Raw genomic sequence first — 23,111 nt, 5'->3', positions numbered from 1 at the left:
TCTGACCTCACTCAGTGGGTTAAGGATCCAGTGTTGCCGTGAGGTGCTGTGTAGATTGCAGACATGGCTCAGAGCCCATGTTGCTGTGGCTGTGGTGTAGGCTGACAGCTGTAGCTCCGATTCGACCCCTGGGAACCTCCATATGCCACAGGTGTGGCCCTAAAAACCAAAGAAAAGAAAAGAGTATAATATATAAGACTTTGCATGAAAAAAAAAATGCACCAAATTCATAACAAAGCAAAAGTGTGAGTTATGCCATTTTTGGTAAAGGTTATGCAAAATCCAGGTCATGTACAGAGGTCACCCAACACATGGAGGTAAGTACACCAAACACATCCATGTTCTATGAGCATATATTCTGGCATAATAACAGCATGACGGGCACTGACATCTGTTTAAAAGAACATATTTATCTTCTGCCATATTACAAACCAAATTCCAAAATTTGACTCGACCTTAAAAGAATCTGGGTATGTTTACCATGATTAGATGAGTGGTTTTGGAGTTACTGTTGTGGCTTAGTGGGTTAAGGACCTGACTTGTCTTCATGAGGATGTGGGTTCAATCCCCAGCCTTGCTCAGTGGGTTAAGGATCCTGCATTGCAGCAAGCTGCAGCACAGGTCAAAGACATGGCTCAGATCCAGTGCTGCTGTGGCTGTGGTGTAGGCCTGCAACTGTAGCTCCGATCTGACCCCTAGCCTGAGAACTTCCATATGCTGAGGGTGCAACCCTAAAAAGGAAAAAAAAAAAAAAAAGAGTTGCTTTATTTCAAAGATTAAAGAATAAACTTCTCAAACACCAACTCTTTGGCAAAGCAACCTCCAAGAAGGAAAACTGAACTGTCATCTCTGAACAGCTACTCAGAGTTAAGCCTGTGTCCACAGGCAAACCGTGAACAAGCCTCATTGCCCAGTGACCTATCTACTCAAATGTCTGTGTTTCAAATCTTCGTCTAAATTTGTCCACTGCTACCTAAATCCACAGATGAAGTAAGCTTTGTTCTTACACCAGAACTACCAAAATCAGAAAACCAAAATGCCACCGCCATGGGTCCTCAAGATCCGTCTTTGTAGGAGAAAACCTACTTGGAGAAAACCACACAATCCAGCTATTAAGACAGCAATGACAGAAAACCTCAGTTTCTGCTGCAAATAATATGATCAGAAATACAGCCAATGCAGCTGCAGGGAAAAGCAAAATCGCTGTGGTAGGTAGGGAATAAAGACGGTAGTCTTGTAACGGCAGGACAGCCTATAAACTGAAAATGTAATTTATAAATCATTTTTAGTGCTACCAGAAACCAAAGGAAGGGCAATAGGGGAATAGTTGCAGAAGACCACCTTCAACAGTTCTTCCCATAAAACTGAATCTACAGAAGAGAAAAGTGGTTCCCTTTACTTTTTAATGAAAAGACAGAAAAAATGTCTCTGGTTCAGTCTCCTGTACTTAAGTCAAAAAGAAAAACATGGTTTTGAAGGACTGTCACATCCACTGTAGCAGCAACAGTTGAAGACCTGGCAGGTATAAAACGACTCCAGAAGCCCATCTACCCCTACCTCCTCCCACCTGGCCTTTACTTGGCCCCCCACCTGGCTCCCTCCATCTGCCCCCCCACCTGGCCCCTCCCACCTGACCCTCCCCTTCAGCTGGCCAGCAGCTAAGTCTTCCATGCTAAGGGTATATTATTAGGCAAGGTGCTACTTACTCAACTTTTACTCTCAAACTCAAATCACTTCATCATGTTCAGAAACAAGATTCAGTTACAGTTTACTCCAAGTCAGAGCAAGAGAAAAATATTTCAGCGAGAGCGCAGACTTCCAAAAAAAAAAAAAAGGCAAGGGGGGGTGGGTAGAGAACCTAAGTTGTCCCCAGCACATCTTAGTGTCCCCATCTAGGCTGCTGAACAGCCTTACTGCCGAGCTGGAGGTGTGCAATGCCACTCCTCTACAGTCTGTCACTCTGTTCTGCTCCACAGACTCTGACGAGGTCATGCTTAATGGCCAAAAAATTCACTAGATGCCTAAAGGAGAAAGTAGAAAAAGATAGGCAGGCCTGCGGGTGTGGTGATCTATTTAGGCGCGCAACTGTATTTTAAACATAATGAGACTAATTGCCTCCAAATCTTCCCTGGTGCATCTGCACACGCAATTAATTAGTGCTGATTTTAAAAGCCCTGTTTGGAATCCTTTGTTCCGCACTTCCTACAAATCAAATTACCAAGGAACAAATTCAATTTTTCAACTTTTATTTTAAGAGAGGCACACGCTTACATTAACTGGGTCTGATCCACTAATGTAAGTCATTTAACTAGCAATTATTTTACTCTGAAACTAAAAGCCAACTCAAATTTTTTCATCTATAAAATAATTCCCTGGCAAATGTGACCATCTTGCAAGACTGCTGGTGGAAGATGTGGATAATCACACAGCTCTTCACCTAGACAGGGAGCTGGAAAAAGACAAAGTTTCCTTTTGCAGGAAAATTAAAGTCTGGAGAAAGTCACCTCTGACCATGTGCTTCACTCTCCCCTGGTTTTGTTCTACCCATGAAATCAAATGTGCTGAAGGAATTGAGAAAGGACATCAAGGAAAATAAACAAGTGAATGTAACAAAAAAGAAGCAGATTCTCAAGGAACTATTGTACAACACAGGGAAATCTACTCAATATTTTGTAATGACCTGTAAGGGAAAAGAATCTGAGAAAGGAACACATATATAACTGATTCACTTTGCTGTACACCTAAAACACAACATTGTGAATCAACTATACCCCATCCCAGTAACATCCAAAAAAAAAGAAAAAGAGGCAGATTCCCAGATACAGAGAACTAGTGGTTACCTGGGGAGGGGGAGGGGCAGGAGGGTCCAAACTACTGGGTGTGAAAGAGGTTCAAGGTGTATAGGGTACAACACGAGGAACAGAGTCAGCATTTTGTAATAACTGCAAATGGAAAGTAACTTTTAAAAATTGTGTAAAATTCTTTAATTTAAAAAGAAAAACAAAGAGTTCCTGTTGTGGCTCAGCAGTAATGAACCCGACTAGTATCCATGAGGATGCAAGTTCAATCCCTAGCCCTGCTCAGTAGGTTAAGGATCTGGCATTTCCGTAAGCTGTGGTGTAGGTCGCAGATGTGGCTCGCATCTAGCATTGCTGTGACTATGGTGTAGGCCGGCAGCTGCAGCTCCTAGGTGACCCCTAGCCTGGGAACCTCCATGTGCCACAGGTGTGGCCCTAAAAAGGAAAAACAAGACATGACATGAAGGGCTATTTAACAGAATAAAGCCTGATGGGCTAATTGGGAAAACGTGATGACTGAGGCCAACAGCTCAAATCCTGGAATTGGAGACAGGCCGGAGAGGGCAGAGGGACAGAAAGGGGAAACAAGAGGGAAGCAGGTGGGGAAAGGAGAAGAGGCTGGCCTGAGGGAGGGCAGGAGTGGCCACCAGATCAGCTGAGGGATGGCCTCTCAAAGCAGTGTCTGCCAAGGGAACGAATGGCAGCAGCATCCACAGTGAGGCTGGAGGGGCCCCACCCAGGACAGGGACCATCAGTGCCTAGCATGCCAGGAGGGCCTGCAGGTGGAGTGGATGCAGCTCCCCTGATCTGAGGTCAGCTCCCTGCAGGGGTGGGAGAAGCACCCCCAACCAAATGTGATCCGCATGGGCCAAGAGAACAGTTCTGCCGTCCTGAGACTCAAGGGCCCAAGAGGAGATCTGTCCCAGGAAGTGTCATGAACTTCCTGCAGGTACTGGACACCCTGGAGCTGACCACAGGGGGTGGAAATGGGAGAGGGAGGCAGCCATGTGCCCCAGCAAAGGCTCAGAGCTGCACACCTGGCAGGGGCTGTGACACCTGATGGGACACCAGCACAATCTGCACTGCCAAGTCCCAGTGATCTCCCCCTCCACTGGGCAGTGGGGGAACATCCTCTAAATTTAGGTGCAAGTGGGCCCTGTCCCAGTACGTGCGGAAGCACAGAGTCATCAGGAAGTGGGAAGCATAAAGACCCACCCCCTGCTGGCCACTCCCCAAATCACAAAGAGAGGCAGCTCATGGAGTTTGGTGCAGCCACCAGTGAGACACAAGGGCCCATGGGAGCCACTCCATGAGCCCTGATGTGACACAAACACATACAGCCACGACCAGACTTGGAAAAGAAAAGGTCCTTCTGATGTTAACCCACAGTAGCTGGCCCAACAGTCGGCAGTGTGACTCTGTGAAGGGGAACAGGGTGGCTGAGTGCCGCTTTCTATACCCGTCACATCATACACTCAATTCGCCAGAGTCACGACACAGCTGCGATGACTAGGTGTTTCCACCCACTCCTCACACAGCTGCAGGGATGGAAAACAATGTCGCTTCTCCACCCCCGGGCATGTGAGGCACAGGACTTGCAGAAATGAGTGAAAAAGAGCCCCTCCCAGCACCCTCATTATCTGTATTCTGGGAGTCGGCACAGCTCAGGAACTGAAGCACCATCAGTGATCAGAGCTGTATTCATTTCCGAAAGCTAAAAACAGAGGCGCTGCCATCGTCTGAAATCACGTTGCTCATCCCTTAGGTTGAACAAAAGGGCTCGTGGCAAAGATTATTTTTTCAATCATTCCACATTTATCCTCACAAAACAAAGCAATACACAATGAATGGCCAAATAGGCATGTATGACACTTTAATTCACTCATCTAGAAAAGTTCTCGGTTCCAACTTAAACATCTGAATGAGTCACAATCATTTTCCCATTTGCCACATTTTTTCAACATGAGGTCTGCAGTGTAATGAAGACCAACAACATACCTTACGTAAAACTCATTCACCAATCTGTGAACTTAACTGATTCTTTACTGAGGGCCTGTTAAGCACCAGGCAGTATTCAAGCTGAAATAAATGAATGCAAGTTCTGGTCCTCACAGCTGGGAGCCAAAGGGGCTCTTCCTTCCAGACAGGGCTGAGGGCAGGTAAACTGCAGGACAGCCTGTGTGACTGGAGCAAAAGACATGGGCGTGGCACAGATAAGGGGGTAGAAAGGGCAGGACCCAGGTACCGGGCTTCAGAATAACCTTGGAGCAGTTTTGAACAAGAGGCATCAAGTCACCTGGACCGGAAATGCCAGGGACTCTGGGAGACACAGTGGGTTAGTCAGAGCTTAACCTGACACTCTCGAAACGCCTTCCCTCTTTAGCTTGTGCAGGGGTGGGAGCTACCTCTTAAACGTCTTCCCGAGGAAAAAGACATGAACACGCCAAGCCCACGTCCCTCGGTGACTTTGCTAGTCTGGAACAACTGAAAACTAAGGTTTCAAATGGTCTCAGTCAAGCAGCCTGAAAATCAAGCACAAAACGAAATGACCCCCATCCTCTCCTTCACTGTCACCACATGAAAGTCATCCAGGAGTGAATAGTCCTTTGTCCTTGAACAGGCTATTTGAAAAACAGAAGCATACTGTCTTTTACTGTCCGTTCATGCTTCACCAAGTCCCTGGGGTGGGCTTTCGTCCTTCAAAATCCCCTCATCGACAGGTACCTGTAAGCCTTGCTCTGGAACCTGGGACTGGGGGCTGGAATGCAGGGGAGGGTCCACAGCACCCTTTCCTGAAAGGAACCAGGTGGCCTCACCTGTGAGGAATGCGTCTGGGACTCAGAACAAAGGTGGCTTCCTTCCTTGTGAGGAAACACAATCTGTCCAGAAAACTGCTGCATTACTTGTGAATGATTTAAGGCTGCAGAGTCCAGTCTTAAAGCCCCTGTTTATTTTATTAACAAAACTGTGTGGGGAGTCATCCTTCGTTCAAACTTTAAAGAAAAGCCCAACATATTCCTTCATCAAAACTATATGTTATTGTTCAGATCACCTTTGATATGTGTGTTTGAGCCAAATAAGTGTATTTATCCTTCGGAGACTATAATCGAGAGATTATATGTCTACAGGGCCGGGAGTCTGCTTTCCCGTTCACGGGAACCCTGGAAGGAAGGCAATAAGCCTGACGTTTCAGGCTGTACTTCGAATGTAAAAGGAAGCCCTGCATTTTCATATTTTAGGGCATGCTGAGTTTTCCAGTTTATGAAACATATCACAGCTTCCTTTTTCAGAGGGTGATATCAGTGCAAAACAAGTTCTTTGAGAACATAAGGAATTCCTTCTCTGCTAGCCTGGATGCAACAAACAGAATACAATGTTACTAAAACACTACCTCGCTCTTTGAAGATCACACACATCTTGTTACATATTTTTCCCCAAGGTCCAATGGTCCAGAATTTACTTTCTTAAATCCACAGAATCAGCTCCTAAAATGATTTCAGACCATTTAAAAGTGACTTTGCCATCCAACTAAAATCGCTACTATTTTCAACCTAAAGCTACTGTAGACAGTGGTGATCTAATAACTCCCAACTTCGCAAATTGCATTATCCAGCACACAGCTGCCAATAACTGGCAACTCTGCATACTTGTCAGGCAACACTCAACTGCCTGGGAAGATTGCCATTAAGTATCAAGCTGAAAATTAATCTTGGGCTTAATATCTCTTTAACCCACCTACCTATTCTTTGGTTTAATATCTCTGTGGGTCTGGTAATGTCCCAGAAATGGTGACTTTTCAATGCAAGCATGGGGAAGAAATGCGCACTGCACGAATGGATCACCACCTGTTTTCATACCTTCTCAATTCCAACTTACATCACTGAACCTAAGGCATGTTAAGTAAATCCCACCCTGGCCAATAGACCCCAGTTAGAAAAGCACGAGTGGATCACAGGTGGGCTGCAGCCAAACAGACAAGTCACCAGCTAGCTGTCAACAGCGGCATTTCCTGCCCAGACCCCAACCTTGTACCTCTACAGGAAGGAGAAAATAGCTGCCAGCGGGTTGAGAAATTTACATAGCAGCTTAACGTGAAAAATAAACCTGCTTCCCAGTCCAGGAAGTAACGAAAGGTAGGCTCACAAAGAAGAAACTTAAATAAGCCAACCCAGCAACACAAGCAAATTCACACCATAAATATTCACATGGCAACCCACTCCTTGGACAGAAAGTTCTCCATTTACAGCCCACCTGAAGGTCAAAGTGTGGGGCATTCCTAAGATCACCAAGCCTTTTGGATATGCCTTAAGACAGACTGGTCTCTCTCACCTATAATGAGGCTGATCCGGTGCTACCTATGTGTGAGTGTCACGAGCTCAGTCTCCTGAGAGAGGTTAAAATAACGCAAGGTAGTTCCATGCATTACAGTTAAATAGCTGATATGTTAACACTCACAGGGACTCAGCCTTGCAAGTATCAGAATCGCAGAGCCCAGGGTCATGGCTCTACCATAGCCGGCTTAGGACTGCAGAACTGGAAAGAGCCCCTTGGGGCTAATTTATTCTCCTAACTGCCCTTTGCTTTCCCCTTTCTGCTTCATTTTCAGGCATTTTAATTTAATTTTGAATGTGGACATTGCCTCTGGTGGGATTTAGGGTGTGGAGGTGTAGCTGCTAACCACATGCCACCTGTGCTTCCAACCACCTGCGGGACTGCTGACCCAGGACTCACTCAGGATCGGGATTCTCTGCCTCAAACCTCGGCCTTTACCACAGGTAACATTTTCAGGCCAAAAGCAGACTTGCCAGCAGGGGGATCAAGGTGTCTGGTAAAAATCAACCTGACCACTTGGCAGCTAATTCCCATAACACCCACTTCCCCTTCCTCTGTGTCAGACTGACGATGCGCCTGGGGGACAGGAGATAAGAGATCACATACCTGAATTTGCATAAGGCTTTTGATTCAATTCAGAACATTCTAATAAACTAGGAAGACACAACTTCCAGACTACCGTGCTGGATGTCACCCGTGTTGAGGGCCATCCTCCAGAGGGGATCCAATGATGGTCTCGTTTCACAAGGGCCTCTGGAAACGCATTCGCAGCTGACTTAGATGATGGAGAAGGAACACAATCAAGTGCACGGAAGGACACTGCAGATGAAGACAGAAGAGTCCAGGTGGACCTGGGGTTCTGGGATGTGAACTGTCAAGGCCACGAAGACGGAGGTCCTACACTGAACTCCCATGACTTTTTCAAATGTCGACAACAGAAAAGAGACGTGGATCACAAGATTCCTGCCCTCAAGAAATTTATAACTTGGTACCAGAGACAAAACTAAAACACCAACTAAAGGACAAATAACCTATCAGAGCAGAGGACAGTCTAAGTTAATGTAATGAGCAAGTTACATGTGTGTTTAAGGTCAAGGCTGCATAAACGACAGTTACCTATCACAGAAACAAGGCTTGGGATCGACAGTGTTCAGTTCACTGACAGTTACTGACACAGCCACACGGATTAGAGACCCAGGAGGTGGTTTAATTAGGAAAGAGGTAAAAACTAAGCGTCAAGATGGGCGAAAACCAAATTTACAGGAATACAGGAGAAAACCTGAGGGTCTGGGCAAAGCATTAAACAGCAGCACAGTGAGTTATTTTAAAGCTGCACCAGGAGCACCACACTGGGAAGGTCACGTGACCGTCCTTCCACCGCAAGTTCAGAACCTCAGACCAGGCTGGGAGCTTGTCGGGACGTGAACCCAGTGCAAGGAGAAGCTGGTGGGCAGCCGAAACAATCCAAACTCAAGGAAACAGGTCCTAGGAGGACATCCAGCAGATGTGCAGATGAGGAGCCTAAGGAGGAGCCCATCGTGGACCAGGGACATTCCTGTCCCATTAGGGACGGGAGGGATGAGAGGAATGTGATTAAACTGCAAGGACAGGGCTTTATAATTGACACACACACAGAACTTCCTGGCGCTGAAGACTGCAAGGCACTGGAATAAGTTACCAACAAGCTTTTGAAATGCCTGTTTCAAGAGACTTTTTAAGAGACTTTTTAAAAAAAATTTATTATAGTTGATTTACAATGTTCTGTCAATTTCTGCTGTACAGCAAAGACTCAAATCACACACATATATACATTCTTTTTCTCATATTATCTTCTATCATGTTTTATCCCAAGAGATTATATACAGTTCCCTGTGCTGTGCAGTAGGACCTCATTGCTTATCCATTCTAAACTAATAGTTTGCATCTACCAACCCTGAACTCCCAGTCCATCCCATTCCCTACCCTCAAGAGACATTTTATTTCATTTTATTTTATTTTTGTCTTTTGTCTTTTTAGGGCTGCACCCTGGGCATATGGAGGTTCCCAGGCTAGGGGTCAAGTCGGAGCTACGGCCACCGGCCTATGCCATAGCCACAGCAATGCGAGATCCCAACTACGTCTGCAACCTATACCACAGCTCACAGCAACACCAGATCCTTAACCCACTGAGAGAGGCCAGGGATCGAACCCACAACCTCATGGTTCCTAGTCGGATTCGTTTCCGCTGTGCCAAGACAGGAACTCCCAAGAGACCTTTTAAAACACAGTAGATGATCATCTTCATAAGATGTTCACTCAGTCTTTCTCACCCCGCAAAAATAGAAAGTGAATATTTTAACCACGAATAGAATCTCCATTAAAAAAAACCAAACACAAACTTACTGAAAGTTGAAGCACAGCAAAGCTCTTCACTGCTGCTGCATTTTCAAAATTCATTGAAAAGTTCTCAGTTACATAAATGCACTTATTTAGCCAGAAATGGGTCTAGTCACATAAAAAGGCTGGGAGATAGAAAAATAATCAAACATGGAGAAAACAACCTTAGTATCTATTTAAGAGCCATCCTCTTGGTGCTCTGAAGGAGGGGTGGGAGGAGGGTGAGCGGGGGAAATAAAAAAAAGCCCCCATATCATGAAAGAGGGGGTTGAGGAGGGAAGGTCAGTCTGCTGGGGCCACAGGAGGAGGAGCAGCAGGAAGGAAAAGACAAGGTCCCTTCACAAACAAGACCAGGGTCACATCCGCCAGTGGGAGAACAGGCCGAAACCAGACACTTAGCATCATTGTAGCCACTAACTCGTGAACAGTTCGTGAACCTAAAGTTGAAGCTGGCTGTTTAAAACAGAACAAAACATCCGATGACATGAACATCACAAACACCGAATAATTAAACCACCAGGCTTCACAAGCCCATGTGCACATATGCGCAGAATTTATTTTACAAGGTAACTGACAGCCAGCACCAAGAGTCCTCCTTTCTGGAAAGAACCAGAAGCATGTCACCCAGCATCTAGCAGATCCGGTCCTTCTCGCAGGCAGCCCTGGAGAGCAGATCCTAACCGGGTCCACAGGGGAAGAAGCCAGGCCCAGGAAGGTGCCAGAGCTGCATGGGTAACGGGAGCAGGCGGGCCTGCCCAGTGCTGGCTCCCCACCCCCCACCCCATATTCTCTCCAGTGCACAGAGGGGGGCTTTCACAGAAGTCAGTCCCGTGCCTCCCCGGCCACTGAGATGGAGCCTCTGTTTTCTCTGGCATCTTCCCTGCACTCCTTCCCCAATCGCCCCACAGGGTCCCACTGACTCTGCTCTACCCACAGCCTCCCTCTCCACTTCCACAGCATCCTTCCCAGTGCAGAGGACGAAGGCCAATTGTCCTCCCTGTCCACCCACCAGCTGGGCTCATCTGACCCCCAAGTTCACAGACACCCGGCGCATCAGCTGTGATGGGAAAGGGAGATAAGACCAACCCCCCCAACCCCCCCCCCAGAGGAGGGTGTTCCCACGTAAGTGTTCAGCCTCAGCGGCAGGGACTTCAGGCAGTGGGCAGGTCTGTATGAGGATGAGTCTCGGGCAGAACAGAGGTCACGCTTCGCACAGAAGCCTAGCCACCCTGCTCAGAGCCTGGTCCATGTTGGGTCCCCACTGACCCCTCCTCGTGACCCAGCCCAGCCAGCAGCCCCTGTAAAGGTCCCTGCAGTGGGAACAGGCCTCCAGGGGACAGAGGGGAGAAGCCAGTGTCCAAAGGTGACTGTGAGGCACATTTCATGCCAGTGTACCTGGACAATACCACGCACCAGCCCTGGTCTGCTCTAGGTGCTCTCAAGGCTGGCCTCTGCCTGGGCAATTACGCCAGAACCTTCAGGACCGCACGGGAACTCACACACAGAAGTCCTTTGCAGAAGAGGAAACGCTGGCCTGCGGAGGAGAAGCACTGGCTTCAAGTCACAAAGCCAAGACGGATGCAGGGCTCCACCACTCCACCACCGTCCAGGTGTCGTCAGTGTCACGCTTCCTACAGGCTCATGCCCCATGCAGGGACACCCAGAGCTTCCCAGGGGCCAGCGCTGGATGTTCCTGTACTCTGTTACATGTTCTGGGCCATCACGTGATGATGCCCCTCAGTGAACATCAGTCTCAGCAGAATTTGCCTTTGTACAACGAAGCTGAAGCTTTCAATGCCTTCCAATATTTTGGACTTTTCTTATAAAAAGAAGCAGAAAATAGACAAATGAAAGTGCTCATACACAGTGTCGTGTACTGCGAAACACCTAACACTGAAAGACAGTAATCAGATCCATCAAACACAGCAATACGTTTAACCACAGAGAGGTAACCTCTTCAACTGTGCTCAACTATGGGGGAAAAAAGTAAAAACATATGTAATGATGGAAATAATTCATCAAAGAGTGTGTTTTTAAAAGACAAATCCAACCATGGGGGAAAACTGAAATATCTGATAACCAAATGTCACTTCAAACGAGTTGCGTGAATAAAAATTTAAGGTTGGATGTTTAATTTTATTACAATATATTGTGTAATCTATGCGTTTAATGTATCAAAGAATTTTTAAAGTTCTTTAAAGATAGATGTTTAGAAACTAAGCAGTTCTATAATTAGGAGTGTTAGAAACTTTGAGCTCTATAGGAATTTAACCTCCTCATAAGAAATCTAATGTTCCACCTTTCAGTCTAAGTGTCCAAACACACTTCCAGGAAGCTTACACAGACATTAAGGTACTGGTAACCACCCCCCCGCCACACACACTATGTTCTGCCCTACAGCTGTTGCATTGTTTGTGGGGCAGGGGACCCTTCACATGAACTATACCAGATATGAAGCTCCCACAACAAACCTGCATGTCATCCTAGGCAATTCTCTGTTGCTTTGGAACACTCCTTCCATTTAAAAATAATTCATCCCTGTTCATTCACTGCTGAATTATAAACAGTGAGCATACAGTGTTTCAAAGGATTTTTGTCCTTGCAGAAAATGCCTGGAGGAATTTTTATTTCCTTAGGCTAACAGAAGAATGTTCAAACTTGACTGTCCTTGCCTTCCTGCTTTATATTTAATGCAACTTAAAAACTCCTGTGCACACCCCACCTCTGCTCCCTTTCCCCCATGTTCCAAAACTCAACCTACTACTTACCTGCTACCACCAAGCAGGGGTCATGCACCTCCATTCCCTCCCCTGGCAGGCAGGCTGTGAAACAGCTATGTCACAGCCACGCACCCGACAGCCTTCAGGGAGCAAGTGCTCCATCCTCCAGACAGGGCGCAGGTGCAGACATGGCCAAGGACAAGGGCGGCGGGGCCACCGATAGTGCTTGGGGCTCACAGTTCTCTTTGTTAGGGTCACTACTCTCAGAAGTCTCTGAAATTTCTTTAAAAAGCAAAGACATACACACACTCTGTGATAAAAGCTTTGGGTGGGTGAGGTCTGAGTTCCATGGGGAGGGAGGCTCACCAGCAAAGCTGTTTCCCCTGTGCTGTTGCGTAGAGGCTGCCTGGTGCACACCAGTGTGGCACCCAAGCCCTCGCCCTCCTGTGCACGTGGCAGGAGGAACTCCAACACCCTGCCTCCCCCATCCTCTACCACCTCGGACCCTCATGGAGGTCCTGCTGCAAAGCCAATTACACAGTCATCTGCCTCCTGACCTCAACGTGGAAAAGGCTTCTCGTGTATGTCTGAGGTTTGCTAATGGGCGGTAAAGCGCTGGCCTGGGGTGGGGGGTAGGGGTGATTAACAGCAGGGCAAGCAGGTCTTCTGCCCACAGGGGCGTCAGGAATGGTGAGGAGAAGGTCAGAAGACCCCAACCCTCATGTCTCTTTTGCACCTCTGTACCCGTGTCTTCTCTTCACCAGCCCAGAGACTTTATTACGGGGCAAAAGGCAACTTGGGAAAGCAACGTGGAAAGGCAGCTGCAGGAAGGAAGTGGCCAGGCTGGGGCCCTGCTGTCCTTCTGCCCTTTCTCCCACTTCCCACTGAGCCATTTAGGAAGCTTAGACCATAGGTGCAGGACAGGGCCATGCAAGGCATGAAGGGGACAAGGCCCAGAGGCCCCGTGCTGGCAGATGCTGGAGCCTGAGAACCAGGAGCTATGGCTGCAGTCTGCTGTGTCCCCCTGCATCAGCCCAGCCAGCGACCAGAAAACAAGCCCCCTTCCCCACCCCTCCACATGGGGACACGGGCGCCCAAGAGGACAAACCCATGCAGCCGCTTCTCCCCAAAGGACTGTGCTCACATGCCCACATGCACAGCGCCACACACTCTGTGACCTTGTACCCTTCTTTCCAATTACTGTGGCTCTTGTCAACCAAACAGAAATGGCGTTACAGTCCTTCTCAAGGAAGACTCATTTTTATGAGTGATCCTCATAATAACACACCCAATTATGTTAACAATTTTCAAAATGTTTGCACATCAGTTCCTGCCTTTACCCGCAAGACAACCTTACTAATGGGCAGACGAGTGTTGACCCCAGTTTACAGACTGTGCGGCAGCAACACAAAAAAGGGGGCTAAGTGAGTATGAAGTGTTGAGGGAGCTGCAGCTGAGGATCCCCAGATGGTGGCTACGATTCACATCACTCAGCCCTGTAGTTCATGCTTTCATTCATTCTGTCATGGGGTAAACTGTGGCCCCCAAAAAGATCTGTTCAAGCCCTAACCCCCCGTCCCAGTGAATGTGGCCTTGGCTGGAAGGAGGGTCTCACAGCCGTAATTGAGTTGAGAAGAGGTGCCATCAGCCTCGAATGACCATCACCCAGTGACTGGCATCTTTGTAGGAAGAGGGGGTCAGGACTTACTCCCAGAGCAGAAGGCGCTGTAAGAAGAGTGGGTGGAAGGGATGTGTCCACAAGCCGAGGTTGGCAGGTCTTCTGGGAAGCACCAGGAACGCAGAGACCAGAGTACCTGCCAACACCTAGATTTGAAATTCTCGCCCCAGACCTTCCGTTGTTCTCAACCACCCGGTTAGTGGTGCTCTGCTAGCGCAGCCACGGTGACGAAAGCCATGCAGGAAACGAACGAGCCCTCAGCAAGCCTCTCCTGAGTGTGGACCATGTGCCAGACATCGCAAAGGGTCTCAAGAGTCAAAGATGAGCGGAACTCAGCCATCCTTGGCCTGGCCCTGCACGGATCTTCGGGACCGGGGGTTCTGCATTTCTGTGAAGAGCTGGAGCCCAGAGCAGCTGCCTCCAGGCCTACTCCCTATAGCCACACTCTGGAAGGGCTGGGCCTGGCCCCCCACCTTGACCCAGGGTCCCTCTGCCCCTTTTTTTATCAGAACAAGAAGACATACACCAAGGACAGTGAGGTGCAAAGAACCTCGCCAGTTACACCTGAGAAAAGCCTCCTGGGCTGCAGCAGCGTGAGGACCAGGGAGGACGGGTCCTCAGGCAGGGCGCGGTTAAGGGAGGAAGTGGAGGGAGCAGACAAGACAGGCCAGGGGTGTGTGGGGGGGGGTGTCCATCTCATCTCATGCTCACAGCTGGGGCCTTGTGGGAGTTACTGGGCCTCTCCAGCCACCCTGCCCACGCCCACAAAACGAAGATGTCCTCCTGTCCATTAATGAGAGTGGACACAAAGAAGCTCTGAGAGAGATGCCACGTAACCCTTAGTTGCAGGACAGCACATATAATGGTGATCCTATTTCTATTCGGTTTTTTTTTTTCTGGATGAAAAAATTACACCAAAAACCTTCAGCTCTGGAGATTAGGAAGAGAGAGATTAGAAGCCTGGATTTTCTCCTTCACAACCTTCACTACCATAAATTTCTTACTTTGAGCATATATATTGTCTTTAATTTTTCAGATGGAGCAGAAAATACCAAGGAGTCATTTAAAAAGACTGAAGCAGGGTGATTCATTGAGCTATACATTATAACCTCAGTAAACAGGAGGATTTTTTTAATGCAGCAGATGTGCATGCTCAGACATGACAAAATTTCCCAGATACACTGAAGGCATCAGATACGCAGAATATGGTATCCACCTAGGTTAAGAACCACAACAGTCACATACACATACATAAACAAAGAAGAGCAGGAAGACACACATTATACCTCCACAGTGCTGAATTTTTGTACAACCAGAATGTTTTTAAGAACTCGTTGTGGGGAGTTCCCGTCGTGGCGCAGTGGTTAACAAATCCGAGTAGGAACCATGAGGTTGCGGGTTCGATCCCTGCCCTTGCTCAGTGGGTTAATGATCTGGCGTTGCCGTGAGCTGTGGTGTAGGTCGCAGATAAGGCTTGGATCCCGTGTTGCTGTGGCTCTGGCGTAGGCTGGGAGCTACAGCTCCAATTAGACCCCTGGCCTGGGAACCTCCATATGCCGCGGGAGCGGCCCAAGAAATAGCCAAAAAAAAAAAAAAGACAAAAAAAAAAAAAGAACTCATTGTGAATTTTGCATTCTCTTTAAGTGTCTAATAAAACTTGCATTCTTTTTAATTTTTTAAGTAACAAAAGTCTTCAATGGCAGAGGATTGTTTGAGATTTACTAGGAATGGTTACATGATGCTTATGTGATATGAAAAAGAATTACATACCCCAGACTCCCTCCCCATCCCAGCCCTGAGCCTCCTGGCTGGGCCTGACTCAAGAACAAGGTAATAGTGAATAACAGGGAACCCAAGGGCTGCGGGTGGGTCAAGGATGGAATGATAAGTAGGAAAGAAGGCGTCAAGAATGTCTGCAGCACGGTGCTTGGCATGAACAACACCTTTTTCTCTTTCCACTTAGAAACATCAAAATATCCCCTCATCCAAACCACCATGTGAACATCTTGCTTAGGTCCAGGATGGGTGGTCCCTTCTGTGATGGGGCTGGGGGGGGGGGGGGTCCCCACCCACTGTCGCCCACCTCCTCCACCCTCTGAACAGACTCGCAATCCCAGCCACTTGGACCCTCGCCAGGGACAATCCTGTATCTGGTCCCAAAGCCTGGGCCCTCACTGCCTGCTGCCTTGCTTGCTGTTTCTCGTGTGTTTGGACTCCTCTAAACGTACACTCTCCCTGACACACACGCACCCAAGGCAGCCTCCACCCCAGCGGGCTGGACCGTGCCCCCACCCTCCCTGCGCATTTGCTCACACTGGACCATGATACACACCCCTACCCCATGAGCACCTGCTCACGCTGGACAGCGCCCCCCACCTGCCCCCTGTGGGCATCTGCTCATGGGGGATAGCAGGTACCCAGCCCCTACCCAACCTGGCTCTCAGTGCTCCTCCTGCTCCTCCCCTTTGGGGGATGCCTCTGACCCACTGAGTCCAGTGAGGCGCCTTGGCCAGGCTCCACTCACAGGAGGACTCCTGAAGGTAAGCTTGGTCCTACTTCAGCCCCACAGCACTGCGTGCCTGCTGACCGCCCCACACCTGGTGGGAGCCCCTGCAGGCCCGTGGGATGGTAGGTGCAGGGACCAAACTCTGTCCCGAAGTGACTCAGCGTCCAGGGCACAGAGGCCTGACCCCTGCCCTCTGGACCAGCTTCCAGGGCAGGAGGCCAAAGGGACCTGGGCCATGGAGGGACAGATGTGCAGGAGCACATCCAAGGGTGGTGCTCCCACCACCCTGACAGAGGCCCACAGAGTAGCCTTAACCACACACACCATCTCCTCGGTTCTAGAGGCTGCAGGCCTGGGACTAGGCATCAGCAGGGCTGGTCCCTCCTGAGGCCTCACTCCCCCATGTGCAACTGTGTCCTACTGTCTTCTAAGGACCCAGCCACACTGTGGGTTAGGGCCCCACATGAGCTTACTTTACCTTAACCACCGCCTCAAAGATGTAGCCCTCAAACTCAGTCACACTCAGAACTGCTTAAATTTAGGCACCTGGGGGTCACAACGCAGCCCCCGCAGTCAGCTCCAGGGAGAAAGGCAGGTGTAACTGTGGAAGAACCATGGAGGAAGGGAAGCTGAGCTGTGTCCCTGTGCCTGGAACTTCCTGCCTCCCCGTCTCTCAGCCTCCAAGGCCACGTTCCAACACATTTTCGTTCTGAGCCTTGACGGTCATCTCAGCCCAGTGACCTGTCTTTTGGGTCCCAAATGCAAAGCACTGACCTGTGTGCCCATGCAGCAGCCCTGGATGGCCCCTGGCACCGGCCCGGCACTGCAATGGAGGCCACATCATGGGTCATGACCCATCGCTTTGTTCCCACTGACTGTCCTTGCCTCTTCCTGGAAGTTCCTCCTCACCCTGCAGTAGGTCAGGGCCTCTCGAACACACTGCCCCATTTCCTGCTCCTGTCATCTCACCCTGAACACCTCAGCTCAAATGCCTCCAACTCAAGAAGCTTTTGAAGACTGCCTGCCCTACAGACATAGACTCACCCTCACATGACACCCAGCCCTGGCCCCACCCTCTCCCCAGCTCCCTTTCTAATACTTAGCACCTGGAATGAACTAATGATCATGTTATTAAGGTGTGTCTCTCCCCCAGACTGACATGTAAGCCCAAAGCAGAAGCTGAATCTGGTTTGCCCATGACTACATCTACAGCTAGGGCGGTGCCTGGCACCTAGTAAGTGCTCAATAAATATCCAGGAAAGAATACATGAAGTATAAGTAAGAGTAAATCAGGGGCCAGGAGATCAACACTTGCCAAATAAGGTCATTCTGAGGGAGCAGCAGTATGAAACCATTAAATAACAGCACCTAGACAGACAGACACAAACACCGGCATTAGATCTTGAAATCAGTGAAAACCACACTCAGAAAGCAGAAACTTCTTCCACTAGGTCATAATTCTATAGGAATTAAACACACTGTCCATGTCTAACTTGGCATATATTTACATATACAAAATCCATCTTCTGCTGGTATTTTTCAGGCCCTGGAAACCTTATCTGCAGCCACCCTCTATCCACATCTCATTCCATCACTCAACTTTGGCCCCAAAACAGCAGGGACTCTTTGCTTGCAGTAAAGAGCTGACAGCTTCCCAGGGTGATGCTTTTCCATTTTCTCCTTCATGGGAGGCAGGAAACACTAAAATTCTGGGAACAAGATGTGTCTCACACGTTGCGAATGTTCCTATCTGCTGATAACACCCAGCATCCCTGAGCGGCAGGCTAGAGGAAGCCACATGGCCACAAGCTAAGGGAACAGACCCAATAAACCTAAGCAGCACCCTGGGCAATCAGGGCCAGCTTCCCACCTGGCAGGGAACAGGCTCTCGCACCCGGGTTGTGTCAGAACAGCTGCGGTCAGAGGATGCAGGCTTGGATTTGTGACATCACCCACCCCAGGGGACACCCTCAGACTGGCTTACAACTCCACCGGTCTCACTTTTAAGAAGAGCATTTTCTGAACTGTATTTATCTTTCAGATGCTTGAGCTGTTTGTGGAGTCCTGGTTGTTTGGAATATTTGAAAATAAAAGACAACAGTAACTGCTAATGAGACCTTATTTTTGACTGGGGGTAAAAGTTCTTTCTATAAGAACTGCAGCATCTCCATCAACTCACAACACAGAATAATTTCGTTTGTTCTGTCCTCTATTCTCCATGCCTCCCCTCCAAAGTAATAGACATTATCTCCTGTTTTTATCAACCTCAACTACTTTCTCCAAGTTATAAGGCTTAAGCTCAGTTAAGCATCTTGGCAAGTAATTTTTCTCATGCTAAAGATGAAACATAAAGTAAATGAGGAAAATTTTATCAGCCAGAAAAAGATAGTAACATCATCAAAATCTCAGAATAATTTACCTAAGAAAAGTGAAGCTCAACCGTGGGAGATGAGCAGTGCAAATAAAATGAACATCCCAGCACCACATCGGCAATTTCCACATTAGAAAGAAAAAATTCAAAGGACCTTCAGCTAAAGGCTTGAGCACGCTTCTTAAATTCCTTTTTATCAGTAATCAAACATTTACCGCATTCCTCACAACAGGTAAGGCAACGAGTCAACCAACTAAGGCACTTGTATTCGCAGCCAGAAGCTATGCCTCTCCAGTCTAATTAACAAGGAAACAAAATCCCTTCACGGAAGCAAATCTACTCCCTAATTAAGCGAAGCAGACCTGGGTCAGGTGTCTTAGAAATGATCAACTTGATCGCTGGTTCTGAAGCTTAAATATTCATGAGTCCATGGATCCTAATCAAGTAAATGCCATTAAAAAAAGGAAATCTAAGAAAAGTTCTATAAGAAGACCAGTTTCACAACTTGGAGGCTTCAAATCTGCAAACCTCTAGAACCCAAAGTTCTGACTATCTTTTAAAAAAATGAAATATGACTCAAAAGAAACCTGAGAGCCTGGGGATAAAACTGGTTTCCAGTGATTAAAAGGCTTCACATACCTTACATCTGGTGATGCAAATACTTAACATCATTTGTAAAAGATGCTCTGTGATCTCACACCTGTGAATTTACACTATTTAATGCCAATCCAAAGGGTTATTCCTATATCACATGAAAAGAAGTCATTTTGGGGTGTTTACGATGAATATTTGAAAAAAATCTTCTCACTCAGAGTTCTTCAAAAATGGATTTTATAAGTTTGGCCAATGGTCAAAATAGTTTCTTACAACAAAATTGGAACTGCTTTATCTAATGTCCATAACAATGTTTTCTGTTGACAAAAACAAGTGGGGTGCCATTCCCCGCAGCATAATTGAGACTGACACAAAATACCTTACCTTCCAGAAACTGAAGTTGTGGTAACTGTCCAGATATTAGCCTCACTTAAAATGATTTCAGCCCAAACCCAAAACCCAAAACCCAAGAAAAAGCTTTTTGATGAGAACAATTCATTTCACTCCCTATAAACCCAACATAAAAAGCTGGATTCTCTGCTGTCTTAGCTCAGCTCTCAATGACATTTTGTTGCTACAGCAACAAAACTCTGCTACCTGTGGCCATGATTTGTTAAGAATTCCTCCAACCAGAAAATTCTGTGCTGTGCATTCATAAAACCAACAGAATGGCTCCAAGCAACGTAAAAATTAAAGCTCAAGTTCCTCCTTAGGATTTATGCACCCATATATTTATAACACGTATACATAGCTATACACACACACATACAATCATGGCTCTCCCATCTCCATCAAAAAGGTAAAACCACACCAAATCTTCATTTTAAAATCAGCATAAAAAACAGCTGTGTTTTAGATTTCATTGAATAATTGCCATTGTCTCCCAAAATTTAACTTAACAGGTAATAGAAACCAACCACCACGATAGAATTTTAAAAACAAGAAAATGTATCCAATTTCAATCCAAGCTCATTCCAAAACGAAAAAAAAAAAATTCCTGAGGCATTATTTCCTACCTGTTCCAGTAAGTGTGGCTTCTTTAGCCATGAGCTGATTCAGAAAACATGCAGTTAAAGAACAAAGAATAAGGATGACCATCAGCACCCCCACCGCCACACCAGGTCGCGGTCTACTCACCCTCACTGGGGGGCTCCAGGCTTGCGCCCTTGGCTGCTGTGCCCCCTGGGAGCCCTGGATGTCTTTCGAGCTGCAATTGGCCCCAGCGCTGCCCTGAGCCCTCGCTGCATTTGGGCAGCTGGTGCCACTGCCCCCGGCCGGGCCAGGTTTCCAAGGCCTCTGCTTGATGCCGTCCAGAAGTCTGACCAGCAGGATGTTGCTGGGGAGCTGTTCCACGCCTGAGCCAACCAGGGTCCTGCACTCAGGGCATCGGAGCTCGTTTCGGGAACCCACAATGCCCAGCAAACAGCGTTTGCAAAACGTGTGCTGGCAGGGCAAGACCTTGGCGGAAGCATCGAGCCGCTCCAGACACACGGGACACTCCAGAAGATCCAGCAGAGCGGACTCATCCATCTTCACCTAATTCAACGAGGAAACGGCTCCAGCAGCGCGCACAGTCATGTGCATCCCTGAGAGCGATTCATGTAACATCCATGTCAGACGCTGCTCTGGAGTCGTCACAGCCCAAGAAGAGAAGACAGAAAGTCCTATGATCATCACAGAAGAGCCAGGAACCAAAAGTGTACTCCAAAGTCAGCAGTTCAACACAGAATAGGCTTTCTAAGCAATTCAAAATTAACCTGTAAAGATATCTAGGTTCCTGTGCAGAAATGGCTATCAAACCCCATTGAGCATCCCTACAGCAAACAGGATCTATGAAATGCAGTAACAATTTCCTCTGTTCTCAACATGCTATCTGCTGCCTGTATAAAGTCCTCCAATGGCATGAGAAAGTGAGCCTTTAACTGAAATTCCTTTCAAATCCAACCAGGTGCCCAATATTTAAGCCACTTTAGTGATTAAGAAACCACTCTGGTGTGATTCGCTTTTGGCAAGTGATCCCAATATTAAATACATATGTTTCTTCACTGGTCCTAAGACTTAAATCTTGCCCAACCAAAACAAGATGAAGGTTGACAATTCTAAAGGACGCACTTAAGTCTGGCCTTGAAACGGGCAGCGGTTGACAAACTCTGAAACCATTTCTGAACAGCCTGTGCTAATCCCATTCAGAAAACCTGGCAAAATTATCACCCAAAGAATTTGAGAATGGAATGCTGTACTGGGAATCGTGAGCATAATAAGAAAATGGGGCCATTCAGGAAAAAGCCTTTAAACCAGACCCTGCACTGCTCTCTCCACCCCCGGTTATATGTAGACATGCCCAGGAGAACCGGGTGGCCGACAGCAGGAACGGCCACTCCTGACGGTTGGGCGGGGGCCAGGCCGCCCCTATGCTCGCCGCAGGTACTGCGGACCCGCGTGGACGCCGGGCCGGGGTGGGGGCCTCTTATGGACGACGGGCCAGGTGCTGGGCGGCCGGCGTAGACGCGCCCGAGGCCAGGTGCTGGAGGCGGGCCTCGTAGACACCGCGGGGCCAGGTGCCAGAGGCCGCCCGTATAAACACCCTGGGGCTGGTGCTGTGTCCGCCTGGATAGACACCCCGGGGCCAGGTGCTGGGAACCACCCGTGTAGACGCGCCCCAGGGATGGTGCAGTGGTCGCCCGCATAGACAGCCTGGGGCCAGGTGCCGGGAACTACCGGCGTAGACGCGCCCCGGGGCTGGTGCAGGGGCCGCCCCCGTAGACCCCGCGCTGGGGCCAGCGGAAGGGAGGGGAGGGCAGGGCCGGGCCGGGTGGGGACATCCGCCGCCTGGCCTCCGCCCCCGGGCCCGGCCGGACAGGAGCCCAAGCCCGCGGGAAGTTTCGGGGGCTTGGAAAAGCCCGCAGCCCAGCGTCGCCAGGTCCGTCCGCCGGGCACCCGGGGCGCGCGCCGCCGCAGGGACCCGGGGCGGGCCGCCCCGCTCCAGCCCGGGCCGGGGGCGCGGGGCTAGGGGCCGAGGGTCGGGGGCGGGGTCCTACCTCCGCGCGGCGCCCTCTTTGTCCGCACGCCCTGCGCTCTCCCGCTCGCCGGCCTCAGACGCCGCGGCCGCTCGGGGCTCTGCTCGCCAACCGCGCGCTCCCGCCGCCGCCGCCTGCCGGGCCGGGGGAGGAGGAGGGGAGGGACGGGGAGGGGGCGGAGCAGGGGGATGGGAGGGGGAGGAGCAGGGGGATGGGAGGGGGAGGAGCAGGGGGATGGGAGGGGGCGGAGGGAGGAGGGCGGAGAGGGAGGAGGAGGAGCAGGGGAGGCCTCCCGCCAGCCTCCCGCGTCTGGGCTTCGCCGGCCCGGGAAGAGGTCCCAGGAGGAGGGGAGGGGCGGCCGCCGCCGAGGCTGCGAGAGCTGCCGAGAGGGGGACGCGGTGGCCGCGCGGGGTCCGCAGAGGCGGAGCGGGCTCCGCCCCGACCCCGGCCACAGACCAAAGCGTGAGTCCGGGGGGTCGGCCCAGAACCCGGAAGGCGGGGTCGGTGGGAGGCCCGCCCCGGACCCGGGGGTCAGCCTGGCTCCGGGCACCGCGCGGCCCTTCCCCAGCCCGGCCGGCCCGAACCGGCCCCACGGCCTCCGGGGCAGGGCGGTGGGCGGGGGGGGGAGGGCACACACCTGTAAAGCTGGGCACACACCTGTAAACGAAAGGTCCTTCGAAAAAACACGTCCACAGATTTGGGCGATCGTTTCTCAGGCT

The 23,111-nt window shown here is 49.4% G+C and overlaps 1 protein-coding gene across 2 annotated transcripts in view; it reads right to left on the bottom strand.

Moving 5' to 3' along the window:
* Positions 1 to 22,505, bottom strand: part of SH3RF1 (SH3 domain containing ring finger 1) — a 138,891-nt gene extending 116,386 nt beyond the window's left edge. For both annotated transcript variants that reach the window (XM_021072854.2, XM_021072855.2), the window contains exons 1-2: positions 22,414 to 22,505; positions 20,513 to 21,000 (exon numbers count right to left, since the gene is read on the bottom strand). In XM_021072854.2, coding sequence (XP_020928513.1) covers positions 20,513 to 20,905 — 393 coding nt within the window. In that variant the 5' untranslated portion in view covers positions 20,906 to 21,000; positions 22,414 to 22,505. The remainder of the gene's footprint in view (positions 1 to 20,512; positions 21,001 to 22,413) is intronic.
* Positions 22,506 to 23,111: the final 606 nt, after the last annotated feature.

Source organism: Sus scrofa, chromosome 14, assembly GCF_054392235.1.
Source record: "Sus scrofa isolate SSC_HxYL_T2T_F1_AM1 chromosome 14, Sscrofa_HxYL_maternal_Yorkshire_Landrace_v2.0, whole genome shotgun sequence".
Lineage (NCBI taxonomy): Eukaryota > Metazoa > Chordata > Mammalia > Artiodactyla > Suidae > Sus > Sus scrofa.
Note: the sequence above shows the minus strand (reverse complement) of the source record. Positions and strands in the feature narration are given on the sequence as shown.